At 44.3% G+C, this 21,480-nt stretch overlaps 1 protein-coding gene across 1 annotated transcript; it reads left to right on the top strand.

Annotated features, from left to right (window-relative positions):
* Nucleotides 1-4,556: 4,556 nt before the first annotated feature.
* Nucleotides 4,557-20,910, top strand: LOC132581771 (17-beta-hydroxysteroid dehydrogenase type 6-like). The gene is made up of 5 exons (XM_060253177.1): nucleotides 4,557-4,686; nucleotides 11,271-11,592; nucleotides 15,289-15,547; nucleotides 17,596-17,753; nucleotides 20,566-20,910. The coding sequence occupies exons 2-5, from the start codon at nucleotides 11,280-11,282 to the stop codon at nucleotides 20,781-20,783; spliced, it is 948 nt and encodes a 315-aa protein (XP_060109160.1). The 5' UTR covers nucleotides 4,557-4,686; nucleotides 11,271-11,279; the 3' UTR covers nucleotides 20,784-20,910.
* Nucleotides 20,911-21,480: the final 570 nt, after the last annotated feature.

Raw genomic sequence — 21,480 nt, forward strand, 5'->3', positions numbered from 1 at the left:
GAATGGTAATAAATCTGGTAGGGCCCAAACCTCCTTGGGGAGCTGATTCCACCAGGTTGGGGCCAGGTCGAGGCAAACCAGACGTTCTTTGGGCCAGGGATAGTCAGAAGATGTTAGTTGGCTGATCGTCGTGGCCTCCAGGGCTCGTATGGGGAGAGACAGTCCCACAGGTATGTTGGTCTCAGGCCACGTAAGGCTTTAAAAGTCAATACTAGAACCTTGAAACAGATCCGGTACTCGATTGGTAGCCAGTGCAGACTGCGCAGCAGCTGCCGACTGCCTGCCCATACAGGCAGTTCAGTCAACAATTGTGCTGTTGCATTTTGCACACGCTGGAGTTTCTGGATCAGTCCCAAGGGCAAGGCTGTGTAGAGCAAGTTGCAATAGTCTAACCTGGAAGTGACCGTTGCATGGATTGCTATAGCTAAGTCCCAGGGAGCCAGATAGGACGCTAGTTGTTTGACCTGCCAAAGATGGTAAAAAGCAGACCGTGCAACTGCTGTGACTTGGGTCTCCATAGAAAGGGTGGCATCCAGCATCATGCCCAAATTCCTCACCTTCTGAACTGGCACAAGAGGTGCACCATCCAGACTGGGAAGTTGGATGCCTGCTCTTAGCCCCCCATGGCTCAGATACAGGACCTCCGTCTTGGTTGGATTAAGCTTCAGCCGGCTCAACTGTAACCAACCAGCCACTGCTTCCAACGCCCTGGTCAAATAGTCTGGGTCGGAGTCTGAATGGCTGTCCAGCAGCAGATAGAGCTGGGTGTCATCTGCATACTGGTGACAACCCAGCCCAAAACCTCTGGCAACCTGGGCAAGGGGGCACATATAGATGTTAAACATCATTGGCAAAAGAATAGCTCCCTGCGGAACACTACATTCTAGTGGATAACTCCAGGAGGTGTACTCACCAATCACCACCCTTTGTCCCTGACCACAAAGAAAGGAGGAAAACCACTGTAAGGCTACCCCCTGAACTCGAATGAGTCATTAGATCGTAATCGACCTTGTCAAATGCTGCTGTAAGATCCAAGAGCAGCAGCAGCACTGACCCGCCTTGATCCAGATGCCTTCTAAGGACATCCATGAGGGCGACCAAAGCAGTCTCTGCCCCGTGACCAAGACGGAAGCTGGACTGGAAGGGGTCAAGGACAGATTACCAATGCCTGCTATTGTCATTTGGCGTCTGAAATCACTTCACTCTCCAAAATGTTAGGATAGATGGGCTCACATTCTAGTTGTATCTGAAGAAGTGGTTCTTCTTCAGTGACTCATGAAAGCCCATGCCCTGCCACAAATTTTGTTAGTTAAGGGGCTACTGAACTCTTGCTCCTTTCTGCTAATAAAGACTGCAAGCTGTGCTCTTAGATTTCTTCCCCCTGCAGCTGTTAGAACTGGAAAGAGGGATCTCTCCAAGTGCCATGGGACTCCTTCTCTCCCTCCCCACCCCACCCCCCACCCCCGGCCTCCCGCCTGCTCTTTCCCTCTCTCTCTCCCTGCCTCTCTCATTGAACACATATGCAGGCACACAAAAGCTTATATCTAGAATAAAATGTTATTGGTCTTAAAAGTGCTGCGGGACTCTCTCGTTCGCTGGCTGTTTCCTTCCCCCTCTCTTTCCAGAGGAGGAGGGGGAGAAGCCCTTAGCCAATGGAGGGAAGGGAAGCTTTGTGTTCTTTCTCTGTCCTCTGCATAGCAGGAAATAGGAGAGGCTGGGCAAAAGCCACTTCCAGTGCTCGATATAGAAAGGAGGAACAAGTAGGAAGCAACGGATCTGATTGGAAGTCTGCTTGTGGACCTGATTGCAGCTTTGCAGGGGCTGAATCCATATCTCAGGCCATATCTTTGCTAGACTATACTTCTTTTTGTAGTAGCTGACGGGGGGGGGGGGGGGGAGACAAAATAACCTGTTTACACAGGGCAATTAAAATAACCTGTATACAGGGCAATTTTTTTTCTTTGGAGCTGCCATGTGAAGCCAGACATTTTCCCTCTGTTATACCCTGGGGGTTCCCTGAAACATACAATTGACTGAGAAAAGTGAAAGAAGAATAGCTACCTTGAGCAGATTTCGAAGAGTCGGTTGTGATGGATTTCCTGGGGCGTAGCCACCCCTGCATAGGATTTCCCCTGCTGTCCCACTTGAGTTTTCCACCCATTCCTCTGCACTGGGGTTCCCTTCCCAATAGAAAATTAAAAAGAGAAAAATGAACTAGAACATATTTAAACACACACACTTAATATTAACACTTAACGAAGAGTTATTGAATGTTAGGTTTCACACAGTATATGCCTCAGGAAAACACTCTCTCGGGTAAGTTTATAACATAACACAGGAATACTCATTTGCAACTAGGCTGCAAACCACATGCTGTTGGCCTGTTGGAGCACAGCAGTACAGTCAAGCAGGGAAATGTAATCATAGAGTCTCTAGTTAGATCAGATTTAGGATTGCCAGGACTTCCCTGGCCACCAGCAGGATGGGGTGGGTGGGGTAGAGTTGCCTGCTTCAGAATGGGGAACTCCTGGAGATTTGGGAGTGGGGCCTGGAGAGGACACAGACCTCATTATGATATAGAGTCTATCCTTCAGAGAGCTTCCATTTTCTCCAGGGGAACTGACTTCTGTAGTCCGGAGATGGGCTGTAATTCTGGGGGATCCCCAGGTCCCACGTGGAGACTGGCACTCCTACATTCTGATGTTTAATTTACACTCCTGTTAAGCTAACTTCCCTGTCACCGCCCTCAATACCTGACTTTAAGAGTTTCCAAAACCTAACTTTTTCTGCCTAACAACCTCCCTTTTTCTCTCATGGATTGCTGCTTTGACATGGCGAGAGGGCTTGCACGGTTCAGTGAGGCTGTGGGCTATGCCATGCAAGGCCACCCAAGATGGACAGGCCACAGCTGAGAACCCAGATAAAATGCGATCCACTAGAGAAGGAAATGACAACCCACTCCAGTATCCTTGCCAAGAAAACCCCATGGACAGCAACAAAAGGCTAAAAGATATGGCACTGGAAGATGAGCCCCTCAGGTCAGAAGGTGCCCAATATGCCACTGGGAAAGAGCGGAGGGCAAGTCCAAGTAGCCACAGAAAGAATGAAGCAGCTGGGCCAAAGCCAAAAGGATGCTCAGCTGTGTATGTGTCTGATAGTGAAAGGAAACTCCGATGCTGCAAAGAACAATACTGCACTGGAACATGGAATGTAATTCTATGAATCAAGGTTATCTGGATGTAGTAAAACAAGAGATGGCAAGACTGGTCAAAGCCGTGGTATTCCCAGTAGTATTGCTGTGAGAGTTGGACCATAAGGAAGTATGGCCATAAGTAGTATGGCTGTGAGAGTTGGACCATAAGGAAGACCAAGCGCAGAAGAATAGATGCTTTCGAGCTGTGGTGCTGGAGAAGAATCTTGAGAGTCCCTTGGACTGCAAGAAGATCGAATCAGTCAGTCCTAAGGGAAATCAACCCTGACTGTTCCCTGGAAGGTCAGATGCTGAAGCTGAAATACTTTGGCCACCAAATGAGAAGGGAGCACTCACTGGAGAAGACCCTGATGCTGGGAAAGACAGAAGGCAAAAGAAGAAGGGGATGGCAAAAGATGAGATGGCTGGACAGCGTTACTGATGTAACTTACACAAATTTGAGCAGTCTTCGGAGGATGATGGAAGACAGGAGGACCTGGTGTGACTTTGTCCAAGGGGTCGCAAAGAGTCGGACTTGACTGTGCGACTGAACAACAATTTCCCTTTTTTTTGGGGGGGGGTGTATTTTATGTGTGTGTGTCTGCACCTGGAAGACATTTCAACCTGGTGACTGACCCCTAACAAGGATATTCAGGGAGGTGGCTGACTAAGCCTGCCCCTGCCTCCTGACTGGGTATTTCAAGGACAGTCTCCCATCCAAGTCCTAACCACAGTCAACCCTGCTTAGCTTCTGACATCTGACAAGATCAGGCTTGCCTAGGCTATCCATGTCAGGGCTGTCTAACCACCTTCCTGTTAGATCTTCCCAGTACAGCCCCCTTGTGGTCGATTCAGAGCATTTAATTGATCTGGTGCTCTGTCTATGAGATACATTTCTGTGTACCTGTCACAGAGGGATACAAACGATCTAAATGAATAAATATTGAAAACTGGAGGAGCGGGGAGGACACAATGGGAGAGAGACAGATGTAAACCTGCAACTCCTCCAGCTGCTTGTGAAAAAGAACTGCTTGTGAAAAAGCCACCCTGAGCCTGCCTCAGCAGGGAGGGTGGGATATAAATGCGAAAAATAAATAAATAAATAAATAATAACTGTGGTTTTCCCTTGAGAGTAATCCGCTTTTCTCGGCTCCATATATGGAAACAGGCTCTTTGCCATACTCATGTACACAGAACAGGGGAAGTGGGCTGCAAATGGGAACACAAGGGGGAACCCAACGATCTGTAGCAAAAACAACCGTGTCTTCCTGAAAGACTTTCCCCAATGTATCTGGAAGCCCCACAGCTATGTGAATCCAGGCGGCTGCCTGTATTGCCTACAGAACATTCCTGGCTGAAAGGGAGGGGCTATCTGCAATCACTTGTATAACAGAATTCAGCAGCTGCTTCTACGTAGGCAAATTGCAAGAGACAGAGAAGAGCGTGGGCAGGAACTGAGAAGAGGCTTTGATCCTCTCCACAAGCCACAGGATCTGGTAAGACTTTCACTTAATCTGTCATAAATCTGTCACTAAAAGCTGAATAGCTCTATCTTTTGATCTGGCTCATAATCCTTTGCCTTGAACTGTGTGGCACTGGAGTGTGTTTTTGAAAACCTGAACTGGCTCTTCCAGTTGTATTTCCTAAGAAGCAATTTGATCTGCACAAATAGAGGTGACCACCTTCTAAAGTTCTGAGCATCGAACTGTCCTTAAAGGCACTTTTCAGAGCTAAGTTCAAAAGTTGTTCATAGAATTATTCATAAAATCATGGAGTTGGAAGGGACCTCCAGGGTCATCTAGTCCAACCCCCTGCACCATAGAGGAAATTCACAAATACCTCCCCCTAGATTCACAGGATCCACATTGCTGTCAGATGGCCATCTAGCCTCTGTTTAAAAACTTCCAAGGAAGGAGAATCAAATCTTATCCATAAGGGATCTACACTTTTGAGTGCTTGAAAGCTATATGAAAGGTTTTACTGTTCTATCATTTGCAGTTAGAATCCTCTTGTTGTAAGTCATGTGGAGACTAATCCATGAGGTAAAAGTGGGGGAGAATAGCCAGAAATTCTTCAGCCATGGCTGGAAATATTGCTTTTCTGGCATGGGTGTGCCTTTGATGGCAAAGTAATACATTCCTTTTTGAGGTGATTTGAAATTACTGGGAATGTTTGTTCATATTATTTTTGCAGATGCCAAATATGGGTGTGGCACAATTCATATTTCAGCTCTGTTGTGCAGACAACTTGCCAGGGTGAACATACAGTCAGAGACTAGGAACAATCACATTTTGGAGATGGTGTTCCTCTTATATCCTGATGTGCTTTAGGATCACTTTGTATTCTGTTGGAAAAATCACTGACTTTGCCTCCAAATCAAATAGGAACCAGTATGACCTTGCCTGTTTGTTTGTTTTACTGGTTGTGCTCTTGCCAAGAAATAACTCTACAGCAGGCATCACATGCTAAATTGCTGTTTCTGATGCAACTCTTAAAGGCATAGTAGCCAAGCTAGAAAAATGCTGAAAACTTTAACAGGAGGAAAGACACCTGAGTTAAGACCAGCCAGGCATTCATGTTGAGTTTACATAGTCTAGCCAGTTTGGTGCTATGGTTAAGAGCAGTAGACTCTAATCTGGAAGAACTGGGTTTGATTCCCCACTCCTTCATATGCAGCTGCTGGATGACCTTGGGCAAGCCACAGTTCTCTCAGAGCTGTTCTCTCAAGAGCAGTTTCTGTCAGAGCTCTCAGCCCCACCAACCTCATAGGGTGTCTGTTGTGGGGAGAGGAAGGGAAAGCAGATTGTAAGCCACTGTGGGACTCCAAGTGAAGGCTGGAGTATAAATTCAGTCTCCTCCTCCTCATTATCATCATGTTGTTGTTGCTGTTGTTCTTCTTCATTATCATCACCCTTAAGTTCCCAGAGGAAGAACTTAAGGAGAGGAAAAGCAACAGATCAGTCTACAAGGCAGTTATGTAATTTGGAAAAGCCAAGCTGGTCTTGCATCTGATCAGACTGGCATGTATACAGGAGAGGTGGATTCAGAACATTAACCTTTGCTCAACACACCTTAATGTTTTCCACCGAGGTTAGGCACTTATAATTTCCCTGTTACTGGTGTGGCTGCCATATGGCAGTTTTAGTTTCCCTGCCTTAGCCTCCCAGTAGCAAACATTACTCTACTGCATACTACCAGGGTTTTCCAGGTTTTATTTTTAAAGGCAATTTTAAACATTTTTGTGTTTGTTTATTAGATTTGTGTTCCACCCTTTCTCAAAGGCTCAGGGTGGATTGCAACAATAAAACAACTGGATATAAAAATACGTAGTATACAATAAAGTCAGACCCTGGTCATTCATATATAATCGATAAAACATAAAGAAGTGGGTAAACTTCAAGAAGGAGCCCTGTGGCGCAGAGTGGTAAGCTGCAGTACTGCAGTCGAAGCTCTGCTCATGACCTGAGTTCGATCCCGGAGTAAGTTGGGTTCAAGATTGACTCGGCCTTCCATCCTTCCAAGGTCGGTAAAATGAATGCCCATCTTCCCGGGGGTAAAGTGTAGATGAACCACCCCATAAAAAGTCTGCCAAGAAAACATCATGATGTGATGTCACCCCATGGATTGGTGCTTGCACAGTGGCTATTTTATCTAAGTTTCAAGAGAGCCAACAGAACAAGATCAGGCTGAAGAGAGTGGAGGAAGAGGGAAAAGGCTTTACTCGGCTGCCTGAATCCCAAGGGAGAAATACGAAAAGCTGCTCCTCATACAGCATTCCACAAGGGTGGGACCAAGATAGAAAAGGCTTTTGTCCTGGTGGTAGCCAAGTGGACCTCTCAGGGACTCAGCACCACCAACAAGTTGTGTGATGATGAGCGCAGTGCATGAAGGGAGCTATAGTGAGAGGGCTGGTCCCTCAGATTTGACAGTCACATAAGAGAAGCCATGTTGGATCAGGCCAATGGCCCATCCAGTCCAACACTCTGTATCACACAGAGGCCAATACATACACACACACACACACACTGTGGCTAATAGCCACTGATGGACCTCTGCTCCATATTTTTATCCAATCCCCTCTTGAAGCTGGCTATGCTTGTAGCCGCCACCACCTCCTGTGGCAGTGAATTCCACATGTTAATCACCCTTTGGGTGAAGAAGTACTTCCTTTTATCCGTTCTAACCTGACTGCTCAGCAATTTCATTGAATGCCCACGAGTTCTTGTATTATGAGAAAGGGAGAAAAGTACTTCTTTCTCTACTTTCTCCATCCCATGCATAATCTTGTAAACCTCTATCATGTCACCCCTCAGTCGACGTTTCTCCTAGCTAAAGAGCCCCAAGCGTTTTAACCTTTCTTCAGAGAGAAAGTGTTCCAAACCTTTTATCATTCTATTTTATCATACAACAGGAAACACACCAGACATTACTCAGGATCATTCCTGCAGCTTCCATGCTGTAGAAGGATTAAAGATAAATTCCTCTATAAAGCCAGCAGTTCCTCAAGGTGTTTTGCTGCTACTGCTGCTCTACCCTCAGGAGCCAAAGAAGATGATCCTCCTTATTTTTTTGCTACTCCTTTTCCTTTAGAAATGGCACAAAAAGTCATTTAAGAGAATGAACAGAGAGAACTTTTTCTCCCTCTCCTCCCCACAATTAGTAGAATTTGGGAGGCATCCAGCGAAGGTGACAGGCATGAGATACAAGATACTTCTTTACTCACTGAATGATTAAAATGTGGAATTCACTGCAAGAGGATGTAGCCATAGTCACAGACAATTTAAAAGTAGATTAGAGAACCTCCATTTTCTTTGAATCCCAGAGCCAGGGAGGCAACATCAGGGGAAGGCCTTGAACTCTCTGCCCTGTAGAATAGGCATGTATATTTCATCAAATAAAGCACCTCATTAAAAATTGTATTATTTAAATATATTAACAAGGTCACCATCAGTCTAGCCCACTTACATGTTATCCACTCTGCTACTGATTTTTGTTAGGAAAATTTTACATTTAAACATGCCGCCGTGTCAGTATTGCACACACATGAGACAACTGCATAAGAATCAGGCCAGCAATGGGAAACGTGTTCCAGAGGTAGAGATAATGGGACTGCCCGTGTCTCAAAACCAGAAGCTTCAACTGGCAAAGAATGCTGCAGCTATACTGTTATTGGGGCTCCCCTTGTGGAAACACATTCAGCCTGTGCTGAAAGCGCTGCACTGGTTACCTATTGCATACTGGATTCGTTACAAGGTGCTGGTGCTTTAAGGCAATATAAGGCAATACATGTCTTTTTCCACATGTTCCCCAGAGAGTACTATGGTCAGAGTTCAAAAACTTTCTTTTGATCCCTGGCCCTAAGATGGCCAGGCTAAAGACAACTAGAGCCAGGGCCTTCTCTGTCACAGCTCCATATTGGGGGAATGAGCTTTCTAAAATGTGAGGGATCTGCAGGATCTTCCTCAATTCCACAGAGCCTGTAAGACCATGCTCTTCTGCCAAGCCTTTGACTGTTAAGATTGAAGACTGCCATATTAAGTGAAATAATCTAACCACCTGAATGCGCAGACCTGATCTTATGTCTCAACAGAACATCTGGACAAATTAGCTGAAAATATGAAATTATACTTTTGCCATCATTAAACATTAAATACATTAGCATCTCTAAAATGTGGCTATAGTTCCTGTTGCTGTTTTAAATGCTTTTATTATGATATTGTTTATATTTGTTATTTGTGTAATAGTTTTATTGATATGTAAGCTGCCCTGAGCCTGCTTCAGTGGGGAGGGTGGGATATAAATCTAATAAATAAATAAATACATCCTGGAATATGTAGGTAACCCTTTTTAAGTTCTTGAAGCCTTGGGAAATGTTAAAATATTTACAGCAGTATATAAACCAGGGGTGGTCAAACTGCAGCTCAGGAGCCACATGCAGCTCTTTCACTGATATTGTGCGGCTCCTGGAGGTCAAGAGGGAACTTAATGCAGGCTTACTCTCAAATAAGCATGCTTAGCACTGGTACCTCTGAGCGCTGACTCATAGGTAGGCAACTATTTCCACTGTGTGTGAAGTGGGAAAGGAGGGGGAAATGGGCAGGCTTGCAAGCTCTTTTCCACCACAGTGGTCACACAGAGACAGAGCAGGGGAAGAAAGTGCAAGAGCCGAGGGAGCCACTGGACAGAAGGATAGAATTAAAGAGTGTAGTGCAGCCCCCCACCCCCCGTTTAGTTGCACAGTCTTTGTTGGAGCTGTATTTACTAACCTTCATGTCAAGGCAAAGAGAGATGTATAGTGATGCAAACGGTGGTCAGTGATTTATATGGTATATGTGTGTTTCCTTCTCCCACTAGGGCCAAGAAATCTTTCCCTACCCTTCCCCTATGCTGGTCTTATGGGGACTGTTATTCTCAACTTTTAGGTGGTTTTTTTTATTATTTAAAGTCTCCTCCTAGCATGAGTTGTGTTGTAAAGTGCATATGTATTTCATTTTTCTGTTCAAAGAAAGTATTACAAGTTTTAATAAAGATGTTTGTGTAATATTTGTTCATGTCTTCCAGCTCTCAAAGATCTGACTTTTATTCTACATGGCTCTTACATTAAGCAAGTTTGGCCATCTCTGATATAAACCATATCTGAAAGCTTACTGAAGGATTCATTTCCCAGTTATATATTGCTGTAAACATTTCATCATTTGAAAATTTAATGTTTTACATCACTCCCTGGCATCAGACAACTAGCAACAGTGTCTGTAGCAGTAGAAAAGAGCAGAGTTCAGTAGCACTTTAAAGATTGACAAAAATTTGTAGGAGGGTATGAGCTTTCATGGGTCACTGCTCCCTTCTTCAACTCTGGAGTGAGCAGTGACTCACAAAAGCTTATACTCTGCCACCAGTTTTATTAACAGGACCAGATTCAGTGCAGGAGGATGGCCTAGGAACGGGGTTTTAACCTTCCCTCACATGCTGTTTTCCAGAGTTGAAACAGTTGCAGGGGAGCCTGTTTGCCATTGCTGTGGGGTTCCACGTGCACTGACTGTAACACATGGCCCCTGCTGTGCTTACAAGCTGAATATGGTCCCACAGAACTTAGAAACACCTTATGTCATGAACCTTTGTCTATTTGAAATCCTGTTGAGATCAAATCCCACTTAGAAGCCAATATAATTCTGATAAAGATTAAATCGAAACACAATACAATACCTGGAAACACATCATCTTTTGGCTTTTGGAACTTTGTATGTACAACTGTCTATTCCTTAAGGGACTTTGGAAGTATAGATATTGACTGAAGAGATTTTTGCAGGAGTGAGACCAACATAATTGTGGAATTCAGATAATTTGCTATTTGGGACTTTTGTACACATGTACAGGTTGTTTTGTTTAACTTTGGATATATGAGAATATTGTATATAGGTTTTGGACCACAAACCATTTGATACGAACTAAAAAATAGGCGACTGAACATAAACCACCTGGAGGTGGTAACATGCACAAGTAAGTTCCCCTAGGGGCTCCCTAATCTTAGAAACTGCTGCTTTTTACAGAAAAATGGTGGCTATCTTAAATGGGCACATAGAATCACAGGACCTAAGTTCTTGTGTCATTCAAAGCAATTGATTCTCAACTATTACCATACCATGAACTCTCACTGATGCAATATCAACTGACCATCTTAGATTATTAAGCAGCAAGTTACCCATTGAAGAGACAGTCAGCCAAGAGGACCTAACTTAGGTCGTTTTCGCACTCACCTTAATCAGCAGCGACGACCCTCTTCACCGCGCAGGATCTGCGCGGATTTCGCACTAATTGCCGCGGAGCACCCAGAAGAGCCGGAAAGTCCCGGCGCTTTTGCGGCGCAAACGGAAACTGGTTTTTGGTGGTTTCCGTTTGTGCCGCAAAAGCGCCGGGACTTTCCAGCTCTTCTGGGTGCTCCGCGGCAATTAGTGCGAAATCCGCGCAGATCCTGCGCGGTGAAGAGGGTCGTCGCTGCTGATTAAGGTGAGTGCGAAAACGACCTTAGTAAACATTTGATCTACTTTCTCTTACTCTCTTTTCATTCATTTACTCCCTGAAGCTTTTTGCCATGTGGTTCTTCTTGGCTGTGTTGCTGATCCTTTATTTCTTTCGCCGATGGTACCGGGAGAGACAGACCGTGGAGAATCTGACAGAGAAATATGTCTTCATCACTGGCTGCGACTCTGGTTTTGGGAATGCGCTCGCCAAGCAGCTGGATCTGAACGGCATGAGGGTCTTAGCAGGATGTCTCACCAAAAAGGCGGCTGAACAGCTGGAGAATGCCACATCTGATCGCTTGAAGACCACCATCCTGGATGTGGCCAGCACAGAGAGTGTTGCAGCTGCCACCGAGTGGGTGAAACGATGTGTGGGGGACAAAGGTGACTGGTTGTCTCTTCTTCATCATGCCATACTTAGTCTCTGTGCAGACAGGACCAGTGACATGAATAACTTACTTCAAATATTCCTAGAATGTTGTAGGATTATGTTAGGGATTCTTAGCAGAGTAATGCAGATTATTGCACAAAACAGTTAGCCATACGCATTTAGCTTTAAAAGTAATCTTTACTTATCTGGTGAGGAAAGGGGGTCTACCAAACAAGAAAAGAATTAACATCGTATCTGTCTTCTCTAACTACATGTTGACTTTCTGAGATCTAAACGGCAACTGGTGTGTGATCTAGGGCTTGAACAAAGGATTGTAAAACTGTAACCCAATGCTTTCTACCCAGACCAAGGGTGTCAAACTCATTTGTTATGAGGGCTGGATCTGACATAAGTGAGACCTTGTTGGGCCGGGCCATATCAGGCCAGGCCTTATGTATACCTATTTAAGATAAAGTAGCAGAGATATAACATTTATAAAGGACACAGACAAACACAATTACATTTTTAAAAAACAACTTAAAACATGCTTAAAACGTTAGCACTCATTTGTCTTAAAGGTGTTTTCTTTGTATTTCTCCCATGGGATCCAGGGAAGGGGGCAAAGGAAGCTGTAGTTCTTTTCTTCCTTCCCCAGAGGACTGAGGGGGGAGCCTCAGCCAATAGAAGGAAGAGTGGCTTAGCATAGTAGCTCTGTTGTGCGATTTAGAGAGCCTGGCTCTGCCTTTCCACCTTCCTCAAGGGAGGAGCCTCAGCCAATGGAGAAAATAGAAGTTTTGCTCTGTAGCTCCTGTGCGATTGAGCAAGCCTTGCAAAGCAAACTGTGATGCAGAAGGAAGCAAGAGAGAGGAAGAAGGAAGCAGATGACAGCCAGTTACTTGAGGACCTGATAGGAGCCTGATTCAGCTCCCGGGCCGCATATTTGACACCCCTGTCCTAAACCATCCCCAATCTATTGATTACCCAACTAGAGCTTACCAATACAGGTTAATATACATATTGACACCTAGTTTCTGACAGGAGATACATGCAGAGCTGCTGATAGGTTCTACCACTAAATAGCTAAGCATCAACATGCATAAGCAAACAATTAATTAACTCATTGCTTCAAGAGGTGAAGTTGCCAAAAAACCAACAGGTTACCAGTTGACAAACACTATGATTTCCCTTAAGAGCAGCTTAATGTAAGAAAGGAAGTAGGGAACAGCTTTGCATGGCATGGAGTTTGATGTTTTTGTCTGATATTGTCTGCAGATGAAGACATTATCAGACAAGAACATTGCCATCTGACACACAGCCATAGGGATTAAGTGGGTCTCTTGCAATCTTAGAAACACTCTGGGGATACCTGCTAGGACAGCAGTTTCTGCATTACTCCCAAGAGCAAGACCTCATGCTCCTTAGTATTCTGAGTAGATGCTGATAACAAGGTAGGAGGGGTGATGACTTGTGTGTAGGTGGAGAGTTTCTTGAGACAAGCTCATCCGAAAGCCTGCTTTGGGGTTATATTAAACTTTTCTAACATTGTCTTTGCAGAGTACCAGCTACCCAGGCTCCTTTGGGTCATTATGATCCTTTTGCAATATATGGTTGGGAATCAGCCTACCCTGGCCACCAGCAGGGTGGGGGAGATGGGGTTGGATAGGGTTGTCAGTTCCAGGATGGGAAACTCCTAGAGATTTGGAGGTGGAGCCTAGGGAAGACAGGCACCTCAGTAGCATACTATACCATCCAGCCCACACTCCAAAGCATCAATTTTCACCAGGGGGATTGAAGAGTTTAGCTGTTATTTCAGGGAGTTCCCAGGTCCCACCTGGAGGCTAGCATCCCTAAAATCACTGCCATCCCCTCTGACTTGGATACACTAGGAGTGCAGTCAGATGAGCACTTTGATCTGTTGTCATTGCTTCTCCCAATGGATTTAAAGAGCTCATCCACAGAGTTACATCTGTCTTCCATTCCCCACTTGTCAGCCATCCATCTTCACTGACTTTCCCACCACTGAATAAAGTCCATTGTTTTCTGTTTGAACCAGCCCCACTGAGCACTTCTGATGACTGATCTCTCTGTAGTACACTTGAGCCCTTTAGGAGGTCTGGTTTCCACTCCTTAGCCGCTATTTTACTTTTCTTTTTTTGCTGTTAGCGATATGTATACACATAACTGCATATTCACCCAATGGCAAGTAAGTGGTTATGCACACATACAAAACAGACTTTCTAAAAAGACCAAAGCTGCCCACCACCCCCTCTCTGTGGTGACTGCATGGTGGGAGTCTGATCACTCAGCCACGGGGTGAGATGGGATTAGGGTGTGATCACATTTCTCCAGAACAAATAGTTCCAGAGAAATTTTAGGTGTGGCCAAGGCTGAAGTCTGAGCGCACCCTTGATTTAAATTCTGTATCAGAGTACATCTTGGATTTGGCTAGTTCCAGATTTAAATTCTGTATCAGAGTACATCTTGGACTTGGTTAGTCCAAGTTGCTTGGATATATTTCAGCTTTCACCTGAGAAGGATGACAAGTTACTTGAAGGGGTCTGTGCCCCTATGTGCTGTCTTGATCCCTGTCCTCTTTGTAGCCAACTGTGAAGTCCTGCTGTTAAGGGCAATTTAAAGGCTGAAAGCTCTTTGGTAGAGTCACATAGCATCTCCCCAAAGGCAGGCAGTTATTAATAGTCCAGTGAAAAAAGCAATCCCTATGAAGAGTTACAGGTTGATTTACAGTTTATAATTTTGAAACAGGATGCTAGACTGGATCATGGCCGCATAATTCCTGTTACTAGGATGAAGGTCATTACTGCAAATATATTGTAATTTTGCCCTGCCATGTACTCAGTGTAGGAATAGCTAGAGTCAAGGTGTCCTCACAATTAGCACATGTTCTCAAGGGTGATGAAGTACCTGTTGCTTAATTTGCATGTTACAAAATCCCTGCTTCATCATTCATATATTTGACACCCCATCTAGTTATACAATAGCCCCAATTAGCGGCAGAAGTTGGCTGCAATTCTGGATAACTGGCAGTAATCAATTGCATGAGGTACTGGGCAGGGAAGTTATTTACGCAAACTGCAGAGTTTTGTGGCATCTAGAATGTGTCATCAACCCTTCTTTTTCTCTACAGGGTTCAGATGCTATGTTACCAAATGCAATTTATATAAGGCTGTAAAGATTTAAATAGACATTTTTGTGAGGGTTTTTAAAAAATCATGTTGATCTTTAATGTCCCCCCCCCCCCTCACTCACACACCTTTATTATGAAACCATGCATCAAGCAATCTGTCTGTTGTATTATGGGGTGGAAGTCCATACGAAGTCAAGCCGAGAGAGAGTAGTGTGGTTTGTTAATAAAATAATGAGGGGAAGAAATCCCTCAAAGGTTTGCTGACACATGAAAATCCAAACTATGTGTATATACAACAATACATGAAAGGCCATGTAAAACTAATGACTTCTCTCCATAGCAACAGAATGTGTCAGTAATAAAGGGCAGGGCAAAGGTCATTGCAGAATCTTAGAACATGGGCCCCAGTCATCTTTCATTTCAGTATTTTAACACCCATTCAAGAAGCGAGCAAAATTCTCTGCATTTGCTATGTAGTAAGATAGTTGCCTGTTTTCACCAAAGGACATTAAATATTGTTATTGGACATTGTTAAAGGACACTAATATATTGTTTCCTCACACAGGGCTCTGGGGTGTAGTAAATAATGCAGGTATAGGTGCACCAACAAGTCCCAATGAGTGGCTGGCTAAAGAAGACTTCATGAAAATCCTAAGTGTCAACTTGCTTGGGGTGATTGATGTGACACTGCAGATGTTGCCCCTGGTGAAGAGAGCTAGAGGAAGAGTGGTCAATGTGGCCAGTGTGATGGGAAGACTGGCATTCTTTGGTGGAGGTTACTGTCCATCCAAGTTTGGTGTGGAAGCCTTCTCTGACAGTCTGAGGTAAAGTATCAACTCAGCAGTTTGCTCTTTTAACTGGTTAACTGGCAAGTGCTTCTGCAGGTAAATCTGAAACTGAAAGCCACTTCGGTATAGTGGTGAAGTGTGTGGATTCTTATATGAGAGAAATGGGTTTGATTCCCCACTCCTCCACATACATCTGCTGATGTGACCTCGAGTCAGTAACGAGTTCTCAGAGGTGTTCCTCTCAAGAGGTGTTATGGAAGAGCTCTCTCAGCCCCACCTAGTTCACAGGGTGTCTGTTGTGGGGAGGGGAAGGAGATTGTGAGTCACTCTGAGACTCCTTCAGGTAGTGAAGGGTGGGATATAAATCCAATCTATTCTACTTGAAATAATCTGATCCCCTGAACTACACTAAATAAAACTAGATCATGGGGAAGAAGAATGTTGTCAGAAACTGCATGAGAAACTTTAGGCAGATGCCTCCACAGTTTGAGAAGCAAGTGACACATCTAGTCTTCATCCAAGGCAGCTTTGGTTGTCAGGATTGGGGGAAAGAATACATAACTAAGGTTACCAAAATACATGCATGGTTTAATATTGGATGGGTGGTTGCCAGTCCAGGAACTTCTCACTAGTGGCACTTCCCCTATTGCTTACCAGGGAGAAATGTTACAGACATCCACATCAATTCCCTGGCCCCCAGCCAAATCAATTATCATATAACAATCTTGACCTCACCCTTTCATTTGATAGTTTCAGGGCAGAACTATGTGTTAAATGTGTAGCTATGTGATCCTTTGCAGGGGGCAGGTTTTGTTTTCCACAAGTACAGCTGCTGAGGCTGCAGTTAAAAGGAGAAGACCCACACCCTTTCTTCATAAGCAGTTTTCCACCTGAATATTGCCCTCACAGAACTGTCTTTACTCTTGTTGAGGAACTTTATGATTAAAATATTTCTAAGCCACTTGTCTCAAAAAAATATATTGATATTGGGAGTCAGCATGGTGTAGTGGTTAAGAGTGTCAGACTAGTATCTGGGAGACCCAGGTTCAAATCCTCACTTGTGGAGTAGAAGCTCGCTGGGCGAATTTGAGCCTAACTTACTGCACAGGGTTGTTGTGAGAAAAATGTTGAGGAGAGGAGAATGATGTAAACCACCGTAGGTCCCCATTGGAGAGAAAAGTGGGGTATAAATGAATTAAATAAATAAACCCCTCCCTGCCACCCGTGGTGCCCTTTCTCACTGCAGTCACCCTTGCCACTTGCCTCTCTGCCACCCTCCTCTGCCTCCCTGCCTACATGCGGGTGGCAGCAGGGAAGGGGCACCAGGGGGGGCACGACACAGCAGTGGGTGCCCTCGGAGGTGCTTAGAGGAAGCACAGACCCAGGAAGGTTGAGTGGAGGCAGTGTGTCAGCAGGTGTGTTTGAATGTGCTCAGTGCTGCACCACCTGCCACTGCTGCATTCACCCTTACTGCCACAGGCACGGGAATGGGGGGGGGAGGGCTTGGATACCTAGGGTGCCAGAAACCCTGGTACCAGACCTGCCAAAGTGGTTCTCATGCTTCCCCTCCCACAGCAGCCTTCAATGCACGACTACTCTCTGTGGGGGCTCAGAAACGGCTGTTAAGGAACAGAGATGGGAGACCCTGGAATATTGGGACCCATCAGTGGCTTTTGCTGACAGATCACAGGATCCTATGTATAAAGAGTAAAAATCTTGTTAGTACCTCTGCTGTTACAGTTTTCTGTTACTGCAACCCATTATTCCTTCCCATAGTACTTCCACCAGTCACTTGCTGTCGTAGTGGCCTGCTGCCTGCTCAAATGGAAAACAAAATAATCAGAGTCAGCAGATGTCTTAAACTGGCCATAATACTAGAATCTTCCATCTAAATTTGGCAAGGAGGTTCCTCTGGGAGAGTGGTACAATCTCTGAAAACTTTACCCAAATAGAATGGAAAACTAAAAAGCTATGGCCATGAATGCATCTTCAATTGAAATCAGTAGAAACCAAAATAATTATAATGAAAACGAAATGGTTTCCAGTTGGAGGCATCCTTTCTTTATCTTTTGATTCCAATTCAGGCGGGAGATGCTTTCTTTCGGGGTCCATGTCAGCATTATTGAGCCTGGCGCTTTTCGTACATCCATTGCATTGCCTGTAGAAGAAACCTACAAAGATATATGGACTCGGTTACCTTCCGACATCAAAGTACAATATGGGCAGCAGTATTTTGATACCTGTGAGTTGTAAGGCGGAAATTACTTCTTGTGTTGTTTGGGGTATTGTGGATGTAAAAGAAAATACAGGAGTCATAAAGCAGGAGCCATGGGTACAGTATAAGACTAGGGTCTGGGGGAGCTGGGTTCAAGTTCCCACTCTGCCATGAAATTTGCTGGGCCAGTCACTGTCTCTTTGCCTAAGCTACCTCATAGGGTTGTTTTGAGAATGGGAGAATAATATATGCCAGGGGTGGCCAATGGTAGCTCTCCAGATGTTTTTTGCCTACAACTCTCATCAGCCCCAGCCAGCATGGCCAATGGCTGGGGCTGATGGGAGTTGTAGGCAAAAAACATCTGGAGAGCTACCATTTGCCACCCCTGATTATGCCACCATGAGCTGCTTGGAAGAAAAGCACAATAAAATTTTGCTAGACAGAAAAACCAAGAATTCTCAGACACACAGAAGTTTCAGGGTTGATGCCTTCAGAATAGTCTCAGCTGCATCCCCTTTGAGCCAGTTTTTTTTTTTAAAGTTGCCCAGGAGTTATTATGTCCCTTGTGTAATGGAGAACCATTCCTTCTCTTTTAAACTTTAGAAATTTTCCTTCCCAGCTCTCAGAAAGCACAAGGTTCTGTTGCAGCTCTTGGGAGGGTCATGCAAAGAAGTATCCAACCTAATTGGACATTTAGTGTGGAAGGAGGGATGCCCAAGGGAATATAAGCCCTTAGAGTGTACCACACCTAGGGTTGCTGGCTCCAGGCTGGGAAATACCTGGAGATTTTGGGGTGGGGACTGGGGGTTGGGGGGTTGGGTAGGGGTATAATGCTATAAAGTCCATCTTCCAAAGTGGCCATTTTCTCCAGCTGAACTGATCTCTGTCACCTGGAAATCAGTTGTAATAATGGGATACTGAACTGATCTCTGTTGCCTGGAAATTAGTTGGGCTATCTCCAGCCACCACCTGGAGGCCAAAATTACAGTAGAGAGAAGTCACTCCAGAGATACAAATACAAACACAACCCAAAAGTTATAGTGACAAATAACTATTATTTGTATAAATATACAATACAATAAAGAGAAACAAGTCCCTTGAAGAAAACATTAAAAAGTGTCCATTTCTTGAATCCAGAATCCAAAACGGACTTTGTGTCACCTCCAGTAGAGGCAAAGGCATTCAATTTCACGTGTAGAAAGAAGTTGGAATTCCCTGGACAGGTCATCAACTTCTGCCACACCTTTATCAACAAGGGATATTCCACAATATTTATACAATACACAATTGTGCAATACTCAAACAAAATTCATAGAGACCCGAAGTCTCCACAAGACTTTTAGCCGTTTGGGAGCGTGAGCCATAAATGAGAGAACATCTTGTGGAGACTTTGGGTCCCTATGAATTTGAGTATTGCACAATTGTGTATTGTATAAATATTGTGGAATATCCCTCTCTTTATTGTATTGTATATTTATACAAATCATAGTTATTTGTCACTATAACCTTTGGGTTGTGTTTTATTTGTACCACCTGGAGGCTGGCAACCCTATTGTCTCAGTCTTCTGCTAGACACAGATAGAGGAGCATTCACTCCCCTTCTTAGTTTAGAAAAGTGGTCTTCTTATGATTTTGTTGGAATCAGTAAGGAGGCCCAAGCCTGTTTTCACTCAAACTTGTCAAGTAAGAAATGATTGACTTAATACCTGACATCTTCGACAAGATTCAAGAGCGAATGCCTCCGCTTAAAAGAATGGGCTTAACTCTTTGCTAGTTAATACTTTATAAAGTTGCAACAGACATCAGGCCCATTTTTTACTCCATATTAAATGGAGCAGTGTAAATTCACATTATATTGGGGAATCCATTTTCTTTGGCCTTGAACATGTGACAGGGAAATTAGCATATCATCCCACCCATCCAGGCTTTCAATTGGTTATCCTTCCCCTCCTCTTCTAGATGAGCCCTTAAATTGAGAGATATCATGAGAGATTGTCTCTGTATTAACAGATTCTGTATTAACATAAGTATAGTGTCCAGATCATGTGAAATGATGGTATCACTTTACTCTGCTAAGACTTCACCTGGAGTATTGTGTTCAGTTTTGGGCACCATGTTTTAAGAAGGATATAGACAAGATGGAACAGGTCCAGAGGAGGGCAAGAAAGATGGTGAGAGGTCTGGAGACCAAGTCCTATGAAGAAAGGTTGAGGGAGCTGGGCATGTTTAGAGAGGAGGCGTCTAGGAGGTGATATGATCACCGTCTTCAAGTATTTTAAGGGCTATCTAGAGGATAGTGTAAAGTTGTTTTCTGTTGCCCCTGAAGGTCAGACTAGAACCAATGGGTTGAAATTAAATCAGAAGAGTTTCTGGCTCAACATTAGGAAGAACTTCCCAACAGAGTAGTTCGTCAGTGGAACAGACTTTCTCAGGAGGTGGTGGGCTCTCCTTCCTTAAACAGAGGCTTAATGGGCATCTGACAGCAATGATGATCTTGTGAATTTAGGGGGAGGTGTTTGCAAATTTCCTGCATTGTGCAGTGGGTTGGACTAGATGACCCCAGAGGTCCCTTCCAACTCTATGATTCTGTGCTTCTCATAAGAGTTGTGTCTGTGTGTGATGGAGACTGGACTGGACCCAGAAGGCCTTCTGGTGAAAGGCAAATTCTCACTGATATATTCCTGGTTCCAAATTCTCTGCTGGGACAGTGTCCCAGAGTAGTATAACGTGTAAATCAATATGTGCTTCTCAGTGCAGCCCCTTCAGTTACCAAAAATTGCAAGCTGCCTCCCACGCTGCAGAAGTAACTTGTCTTATGCTTTGTATTTCTCACACAAAGGCCTCAAACAATTGTCAGGACTCCTCCATTCAGGAAGCGCAGATCTCAGCTTGGTCACAGACTCCATGGAACATGCTCTGACATCTCGCCACCCGCGCACTCGTTACTCTTCAGGGTGGGATGCTAAACTCTTCTACATTCCCGTCTCCTACTTACCAACTACAGTGGCAGATTATATACTGACCCGTGATCAACCCAAACCAGCACAGGCAATATAGTTAATGTTCTAGAAACTGTATTACTGTCATCTGAGCTGCAGAATGGATACACGTTATCTTTTGAGACTCTTCTCAGATAAAGCCTAATCAAACTAAGATTTTTATAAAATAAATGATTTTATTATTCCTTTTTGATCTCTATGCTGCTCCCTCACCCTGCTTATTCAACTGATTGCCTTATTCTCCAGTCATGGAGCTTAGAAACCTCTAGGGCTTTTTTTGTAGAACAAGCTCAGCAGAAACTCATTTGCATATTAGGCCACACCCTCTGAAGTCACCATTGTTTTACAGGAACTCATTTACATAAAAGGCCATACCGCCTGACACCAAGCCAGCCAGAACTGCATTCTTGTGCGTTCCTGCTCAAAACCCCCCCTGAACACCTCAAACCTAAAAAAGATCTGATGCTCTTATGCCTCACCAATAAGACAAAAGACTCAAGAACTGGGTTATTAATTAACAGCTAGATGCCTGGATCTTCCTATGGATTTGCACAGGAGGAAGGGGGAGTAACTGTCACTGATTTCCTCCTTCGTTCAGTATCTGGGAGTTCTCTGAATTCTCTGAAACTGAATTCTGCAGACTGTCTTTTACTTCAGAGGGAGGGCAGAGGTGAGAAAGCCATGTCCCACTGATGGAAATGTGTTCTGTCAGTGGAAAGTTCTGGTAGATTCAAGTCATGATTTATTAATTAACA

This window comes from Heteronotia binoei, chromosome 13 (genome assembly GCF_032191835.1).
Source record: "Heteronotia binoei isolate CCM8104 ecotype False Entrance Well chromosome 13, APGP_CSIRO_Hbin_v1, whole genome shotgun sequence".
Taxonomy (NCBI): Eukaryota; Metazoa; Chordata; class Lepidosauria; order Squamata; family Gekkonidae; genus Heteronotia; species Heteronotia binoei.